This window comes from Meleagris gallopavo, chromosome 2 (assembly GCF_000146605.3).
Source record: "Meleagris gallopavo isolate NT-WF06-2002-E0010 breed Aviagen turkey brand Nicholas breeding stock chromosome 2, Turkey_5.1, whole genome shotgun sequence".
Lineage (NCBI taxonomy): Eukaryota > Metazoa > Chordata > Aves > Galliformes > Phasianidae > Meleagris > Meleagris gallopavo.
The window spans coordinates 83,718,973-83,727,228 of record NC_015012.2 but is presented as its reverse complement, the minus strand read 5'-3'; the positions used below and the strand labels follow the sequence as shown (position 1 = coordinate 83,727,228).

Genomic DNA, 8,256 nt, shown 5'->3' with positions numbered 1-8,256 from the left:
CAACCAGCATGAAGTGCTGCGATTCACAAAGCAAGCCTCAATTCATGCTGGTTGTTGTTACTGCTACTGTCACTGAAGACGAAGTAGATCCAACCTGACTAAGTGCCACGCTGCAGCACCAAGCCCCAGCACGGCACCGCCGCAGCCATCAGCTGCACCAAGCGTGCCGCCGTGCCCAGGAACTGACCCAATAAATTCACCCCGTGGAGCCTTCAACCGCTTCAGCATACACAGGCATCGTGTTGCTAGCGTGAGACAAGGCCTGGAATGGCACCGTTGCCCTCTGAAGTGCAGCAGGGCTGAGCTCAGCAGGCTGAGGGCAGCACTGACCTGTAGTGAGGAGCGGGCAGCTGCTGGATGACGTCCTGCATTCTGACCAGCCGCTCCTCATCTGTAGCGGCACCGACAGCACCCTGCAATAGTGCAGAAAGGGAGTGAGACACAAATCGGGCTAGAAACCTGCCGCAGGGTCGGGAACCATGGGGATAGTGCACTGTTGGGCAGCACCGAGACAGATTTTAGGCCTCCCAAGAGGCCTCTGGGGAGCAAAGCGGCACGCAGCTGGTGCCGTTGAGGCCAAGGAGTCCAAGCACCAGGCCGCTTTACAGCCTGGTTGGGCAGCTCAGCTCCTCGCAGTGGGCATTCATCTCCAAGTACACTTTGCTAATCCCAGTCCCGTTCTATAAATAGTTGGGGGAGGAAAAAAAAAAAAAAACCACCACAACTGGGAATTCTCGCAAGCATTGTGAATATGGAAATAACCACCTCCTGGGACCACCAAAAGTGGCATCAGCATGGTGTGCAGGATGTGGCAAAGACACACGAGTAAGCCTGATGGGGCTAACAGAAAAAGGGCCTCAGAGCTGGGGCACTGCTGCAGCCATGTCCCAAGAGGCCCAGGGAAGAGGTGAGGAAAGACGTTGCCTTGTGCTTACCGAGAACTCGTCGTACAGCTGGTCGGTCAGCAGAGGGTTCGGGAGCTCCCTGAAGTACATCTTGCAGAGGGAGCTCACGCTGTGAGTGTCGCGGACGGTCAGCTCAGGAACCTGCTCAGACTCAAATTCACGGCTGGAGAGAAGGACACAAAAACGGGCAGAGCAGAGGGGGTTGAGAACGAGGAAAACAAGTCAGAAGCCACACCAAATACAATCAAGAATCGGAAGGGCTTCCTGATTTACAGAAGAAAATGAACACTCTGTCAGCAGCACCACGTGAGCCATGCCGGATGGGATGTCTCCAAAAGGTGACCTTTTCTTTTTGCTAAGGCGTTTCCCGCAGGCCTCTGAACGCCCGCAACAGGGCATGTGCCCCTGCTGACAGCTGCGTCAGTCGCAGCGCTCTTACCGGAGTCTCTGGACGTTGGACGCGACGCCGGACAGGCGGTATATCCCCTGCACCACGCCGTGCTGCTCGATGAACTCTGCGCAGCTCTGCAGGACCTGGGGGACTAAAGAAGATGTGCCAGCGGTTAGTTGAGCTCTGAGTCGAGTCCTGGTTCAGGCTGCGCTCCCATCACAGCCTATCCGCTAAGCCCAGCCAGGCTGCTGCTCGGTTCTTCCTTAGCGGGGAAAGCTGTCAGAGACACCTCTGTAGGAGCTGGTGAGGAAACTGGATGGAGATGTGTTCTTGGCATTCAAGAAATGCCAGGGCCTAGGAATCAGCCTGGAGAAAGTAATTCCGGGGAAGCCGGAGACGCCGCAAGTCCCATCACAGCTCCCACGGGAATGGAGGTGAGAAGTCTCACGCCCGGAAGAGCTGGGAGACTGATGCAGGACACTCTCTTTGGCCAAAAGGCTTCCTCTGTTTTCAGGCTAGCGTGGGATAGGCTTACAGGCTTTGCTTTAGGCAAATACAAACATCTGTGTCCCTTAGGAGCATTTGTCTTTCAGCCATCATCTACTCAGTTTATCTTTCGGCCATCGACTCCCATTATCCTTTTCTCCGCTGCTATCAACCTGCCCCTTGCTAGATACGATCTCCCTTTCATCTTTAGGTTCCCAACCGAGGAAAACCTCAGCAACGGGCCGTCCCTTACCATCGCGACCAGAGCGGAGAAGATGCTCCCCCAGGTCACAGCCAAACACCCGTTCCTTCTCCACCTCCTGCTCCTTCGGCTTCTTTGGGCGGGCCTTCACCAAGGAACGAAGGAAGGTGATGAGCTTGCCGCGTTTCTTTGGCACTGCACAACAAAAAGAAGAAACCAGGTCATTCCAGGTTTGGCTCAGTTGCACGAGGCCGAGCACAACACATTCTACAGAGCACGTCAAAACGGGAAGAATGTTACCAGCAAGTACATACTAAAACAGATTCTCCCCATCCCTGCAGGAGGAGCCCAAGGCCAGGCTGGAGGAGGCCCTGGACAGCGGGGTCTCATCTCACATTAAATGTGGGGCTAGGTTGGCAGCCCAGCCTGAGGAAGGGGTTTGGAGCTCGATGATCCTTCAGCTCCCTTCCACCCCAAGCCATTCTACGAGGATTTTAGGATTTCCCCAAGTCCAGTCACAAACACAGGAGGACTGGGCCAAATCCCTGCGCGTTCCGATGGAGCTTAATGCACTCCTCTTGCTTAGCCTGCTCAACTTGGGGATGAAGGATCCTCTTGAAAAGCCACGTTCTGATCAAGCGTGCCACCAGCACAGCCAAACCTCGATCTGTCCACCAGGGACACTGGCTGTTCTCAGCCTCATACTGGCTTGCAGGAGGACTGCCTTTGCCCTCCCCCTCATTCTCACTGCCTACAAAGCACCAGCCATACACCCTGTGGTATGCATGAAGGATCGTCAGCACAGAGGAAAACGTGGGATGGATAAGGGAGCTATTAAATACGGAACACGCCCCAAAAAAGACTCCACTTTGCTTCCCTGCACCATCAAATGTAACATCCGTACCTGGCTTTGGCACCAAATTGATGAGAGACGCCGGAATTTCTCCTTTAATGAGCTCCACACACTCACTAGGGAAAAATCCAACCTGTAACAAGAACAAAAAGAGACGTGCAATACTGAAGGCAGCATTTCTCAGGCCTGAACTGGTAAAACGTAACATTTTCATCGGAACGTGCCTGCCGGACGCTCCCTAAGACTACCCAACAGAAAAATGGCCTGCTTAAAAGTAATAATTATTCAACATTTGCAGCCATATATCCATAAAACTGCATATGGAGCAAGGAGAGGACAAGTATGCTATGCACCCCTAAATCTCAAGTGTGCCTGGAGGGAGAGACTTCATACGGAACTTATATGTTATGATCGATTGATGCAGCTATATTATCTGAGTTAACACAGCCTGAAATTCCTACTTGATGACTGAGATGCAGCTGCGATCCCCACTCTGAGCTACCCAGCGTTCTGCAAACACGATTCGCTGAGACACTGGAACACATGTCTTAGCTGCTGTATTTCCAAAGGGGCAGTTCAGTGGCCGCAACCTGATGCATGTTGTGAAGGCTCTTGCTTCTAAGTTTCCTACAAAGACCATCTCTGACACCAACACAGGGAAACCGTTTACATCCATGAGCCGCCCTTAGAGCAGGCAGAGCAGCTCTAAGCTGAGATTCCTGACTTGACCGAAGCTGCGCTCTCAAGCCTGAAGCTTGTGCCTACCTGAAAGCCATGCTTGCCTCTCCACCAGGGGCTCAGCTCCTTTGCTGGCATAGCAATGACACACACGATGTCTCCCACCTGCAAGAGATTGCAACATCAATCCCAGCTTCAGCACAGCTGGGAGGAAAGCACAGCTCAAATGACTGCATTCTTCTGCACTGCCAAATACTGTTGGGCTGGAGAGCAATTGCAACAGTGCTGCTCTTAAGGCGTTTTCCACTGTACAACTGAACTTGGAGGTAGAAGAGTCACTGTGTTACACAGCAGCAGCTCTCTGCCAAAGAGGACAGAAGAACCCCAATTATCTGCAGACATAAGTCAGCACAACAGATCCTGAACAGATCTACACACTCCACACGCTGGTCTGCCATTGCTCAGAGACTAGGCTACAACACTGGGCACTGTTTTATCAGAAGATTCAAATGCCAAATAAAGCCGTATTCTAGAGATGGCTGAACTCCTCCCTGCATCCAACCCAGTGCAAATCTGATCTGAAACTCAATCTTCTGGGCTTCACCTCACAAAACATTCTGATGGTGTCAGAGAATATTCCTGATGCGTTCATACCTTATGCTCTTCTGCACATGACAACAAGGAACGCCTTTAACTGCTTACCTCAAAGGAGAGTTCGTCCGGTGCCTGGGCAACGTATCTCTTAATAACATGCGCAGCAGCAACAGCTGGAGTATTAAGAGAGGACTCCTCACAGACCAGCAGGGGCTTCCCCTTGGTCTCAGTCTGAAACAGAGAGCACAGGCCACAGTGAGGAGCTGAGGACAAATGAGGAGGATGTCAGGCTGAGGAGCACATCAGCAGAGAAAGCTGCAGGAGATGCACTCGGTCCTTATCGCGAGCACTTAACAAGAAACTGCAAGTCTAAGAACAGCTGTTTCTCTTCCTGGTGTGCAGCAGGCGCTCGCCAGGCAATGCCAAGATGCATCTCTCTCTCTACCCAGACTGATCATCAATGGCACTGACCCAGACAGGTGGCCTTGCCCATTTTACCCCATCCTTTCCTGCTCTCTTTGTCCAGGAAGGTCGATTGTTTAAGATGCCAGGAGACCGTTCAGAGGGAAACCAAAGCTACAGCTGCAGTTCGCAAGGTGCAAACAGTGCCACTGCAAGCACAAAGCAAGCTCTCTTGAGCAGTTCAACCAATAGTGAGGCCAAACACTGGGAAGCAGACAGTGTTTGTTGTTTCTGCAGCTATTTCAAGGGAAAAATAAGAAGAGGACAAACACTACAACCGACACGGCTCTTGCAGTTTTATAAACTTGCCACACTTGCACTACTGGCTTGCCAAAGAGGAGCGTAAGAGTCTGCTCACTTCCTGTAACCCACTGCCCGGAGGCCTCAGCCGTGGGCTGGACACAGGACCCAGCCCACTGACCCAATCCTTGGCTCACTAGAAGCACCACCTGCCTTTAACTTGGTGAAGACGAGAACAACACTTTGTCTTTGGGTGACAAAATCCAGGCAGGATGGGGAAAATGCTTCTGCACGTTTATTAGGCCGGACCTGATTCTGTCAGTACTACGACTTTCACGGCCCTCTCGATGCCCGTAACAAGGAAGTAAAACTTTTAGGGCAGCTTTTCAGTGGCACCAACAGAGCCGCAAGGACTCTCCCTCTCTTGAAAAGCTGGAGAGCACATCTGCAGCTCGCTCTGCTGGCTCAAGTCAGGGAACAAAGACCAATCAGAGCTTCATACTCTACCTCTGTCTGTGCCACGTCAGGCCCACTGCTGATCTCGCTGCACGCGATGCCCATCACAGCAGGCACCACAAGCTGGAACTGAAAAGAAACACACTTTAATTTCTCTGTTCACACACCACAGTACGGAGAGACTTGTTCAGAACTACCCTCAGTCACCCACTGGCATAGGCAGGTGTTCTAGAAACAACCACTTTGCTCAGCCAATTCAAACGGGACAGCCTGTTAGGAGCATTTTACCAAGGGCTATCCCTCTGCTAGCAGATGGGGACTCTGGCACAAAGCAGCAGGTGCACTTGCTCGGAGCACTCCGACAGCGCGGCAGCAGGGCAGTGAGAGGAGTCACTGCTGGGGGTGGATCTGCTCCCCCAGCTCCCCACAGCTGTCGGCAGCACACTCACACAGCCGAAGCAGGCATGCTTGTGTCCTGGGTCACGTCGTGCAGCTCTGCACAAGTGGGGCTACGACTCTTTGCCTAAGGGATTGGTTTCCTTAAGACTAGCTGGTCAACGCACCACAGACAGCATCCTTCTGAGGGCTGAGCTGGAGGGGAAGTGGAAAAAACCACACGGGACCGGAGTCCCATCAAAGCTGGATGAGGCTGCGTTACTAAACGCGGTGCTGCTAAACCACGTGGGGGGACAAAGCATGGCACGTACCTGGCAAGAGATCAGAACAAGGTAGAGTGCCTTGAACTCACAGCCGTTTCTTGTCACTTTGCTCTGTTCTTCCGCGAGCGAAAGCTGCACCAAGGGAGCAGGCAGAGGGCGGGGAGAGAATAGAGAAAGAGCCGGTCAGTGAGCTTGCACAGTTTAGCAAAGAAGGCGAGGGAAAAGCCATGAGACAAATGCTGCCTCTAAGCATGGCTTTGGGATGCACGTACTGGGTGAAAATTACGTCTGATGGTCAAGACCAAGCAGGATGGCACTACGAGCTCCGCCAGCCAGCAGTTCTCAACCCCTCACTGCCCACCCGTCTCTCCCACGCTGTCTCAGCTTACCTACAAGACGCCGCACAAGACGGTGTGAAAACGAAGGTACTCAGTTGGTGCACAAGTGCAACAAGCGAGCTACTCAGTCAGAGCTCAAGCGCTCCAATGAAGGGACGCAGCACACACTGCTCCTCCCCTCATTCCAGCGCTTATGACATCACTGAAGGCCACCAGGCTGCTCCGCCACGACAGGGTGGGGAGGCAAGACCACGACGTCACAAGACTGGAATATTCCAACGCAGCACCCCAACATTCTACAGTCACTGGGCGGTTGGAATTCCATCTCAGCTGAATCCTGGAGAAGCCGGCATGGGGTCACCGTGACCAAAGCGCAGGACCCGGCACTTGCTCCTGCTGAGCCTCGTACAACTGGCCTCAGTCCGTCCCTCCGGGGGCCTTCCTGCCCTCGGGCAGATGGATATATAAACACATTCATAACTACTATCTTTTTCACTACCTTAGTCTTGAGGTACACAATTAAACTGTTTCATTTCCATAAACCAACCCCATTGACATCACACTGCTGATACAATGTCCTTGCAAACACAGCAGCAACTCCTGGCACCGATAGCTCCGGGTGCAACAAGCACAGGGCACTGGGTTGCTTTGGATGCACTTTGAGCACGGATCTGATGGCTTTGTGGAAAGCGCCTTGCAGAGCCCATCGTGTCCTTCACCAGGCAGAGCGCTGCACATCTCTCATCTCTCCAAGCTTTGGGGCTTTGAAGCTGTGCAGTGTTTCTTGGGAGTTTGTCCCCCAGAACTCCAGAGCACATTGAGCTGTTCCCTGGCAATTCACAACTTGCAGAGTGTCAAACACAACAAAGAATGAAGGAAAGAAAGAGGCAAAGGCCATGGCTGTGTACAAAAGTGCTCAGGAAGGGTTCAGCAGGAGAAAGAAAACTGCTGCAACAAGTCAACTAAGCAAAGGGTTTACACTTCACAGTGACAGAATTTTGAACACCGGGAGCACTGCCAGCAAACAGCACACTATTTGGAAAGCAGCAAACCCCAATCAGCCTCCTTGCCCTGCTCTAACCGCTCAGCCAAACACAGAAATAAAACACGTTTTCTCTGTTTCTTTGCTCATGGCAGCCACAAAGCTCACGTTTTAGTGACACACAGAAGTGCATCTCCAGCTATTGTGTGTCTCGCTAACCACCAGCTCAGCTGTGAGCCGTCACTCAGCCTGACACCACCAGCAGAAAATAAATGTTCATAAACAGAGGCCCTTATCCACACGTACCAAGCTGGGTGCGAGGAACAAAACCTCACTGGGCCACGGGCAAAGCACAGAGCGCATGGGCAGGAAACAGGAAGGAGCTGAAGTCTAGCTCTCCTACACAAAAGACAGGGAGAGCTGAGTCCGCACCGCGGGAGGAGCTCCGACACAGCTTAGGAGCTTACAGAGACCTGAGGTTTCCAAAGGACCCTACCAGGGTAACTCTCACCATTCTTTTGTAGGGGTCTTAAGGATGCTTCGGATGCTGATTCCCACTGCCTGTGTCATTTGTAGGAAGTCCAGGTGACAAATGCTCACTTTATCTGGGTAACTCTTCTATGGTTCTATGGTTATGACTGGGGAAAAAAATAATAATAATTAAAAAAATGCAACCCTGTAAAATTTACCACCCTGCTGTTCTTGTCAGCATGACATCTCAGAGGAGCATTACATGTCCTACACCTGATTGAAAATGCATCCAAGCCTATATTCTCCCCCTCTACTCTGCCCTGGTAAGGCCTCATCTGGAGTACTGTGTCCAGTTCTGGGCTCCCCAGTACAAAAAAGACAGGGATCTCTTGGAAAGAGTCCAGCGGAGGGCCACAAAGATGGTGAAGGGCCTGGAGCATCTCCCCTATGAAGAAAGGCTAAGTGAACTGGGTCTGTTTAGCCTTGAGAAAAGAAGACTGAGAGGGGACCTGATCCAGGTTTATAAATATCTGAGGTGT

At 52.1% G+C, this 8,256-nt stretch overlaps 1 protein-coding gene and 2 long non-coding RNA genes across 5 annotated transcripts in view; all 3 read right to left on the bottom strand.

The window, feature by feature from the left end:
- The window catches only part of LOC104909933 (rho GTPase-activating protein 32-like), a 5,675-nt gene extending 3,637 nt beyond the window's left edge, over window positions 1–2,038 (bottom strand). Inside the window, exon 1 of the mRNA XM_010707771.3 lies at window positions 1,974–2,038. Coding sequence (XP_010706073.2) covers window positions 1,974–2,038 — 65 coding nt within the window. The remainder of the gene's footprint in view (window positions 1–1,973) is intronic.
- A 101-nt stretch (window positions 2,039–2,139) lies between these two features.
- On the bottom strand, window positions 2,140–3,647 carry LOC104909932. The gene is made up of 3 exons (XR_792695.2): window positions 3,603–3,647; window positions 2,889–2,970; window positions 2,140–2,179 (listed from the first exon to the last, which is right to left on the bottom strand). It is a non-coding gene; the product is annotated as an uncharacterized LOC104909932 (long non-coding RNA).
- Window positions 3,648–3,751: 104 nt separating this feature from the next.
- LOC109366241 lies at window positions 3,752–8,030 on the bottom strand. Of its 3 annotated transcripts, none has more exons than XR_002112441.2 (4): window positions 6,199–8,030; window positions 5,975–6,058; window positions 5,319–5,396; window positions 3,752–4,340 (listed from the first exon to the last, which is right to left on the bottom strand). It is a non-coding gene; the product is annotated as an uncharacterized LOC109366241 (long non-coding RNA). The 3 variants fall into 3 exon arrangements; XR_002112442.2 differs by having other exon boundaries at window positions 6,316–8,029; XR_002112440.2 differs by having other exon boundaries at window positions 5,975–8,027.
- Window positions 8,031–8,256: the final 226 nt, after the last annotated feature.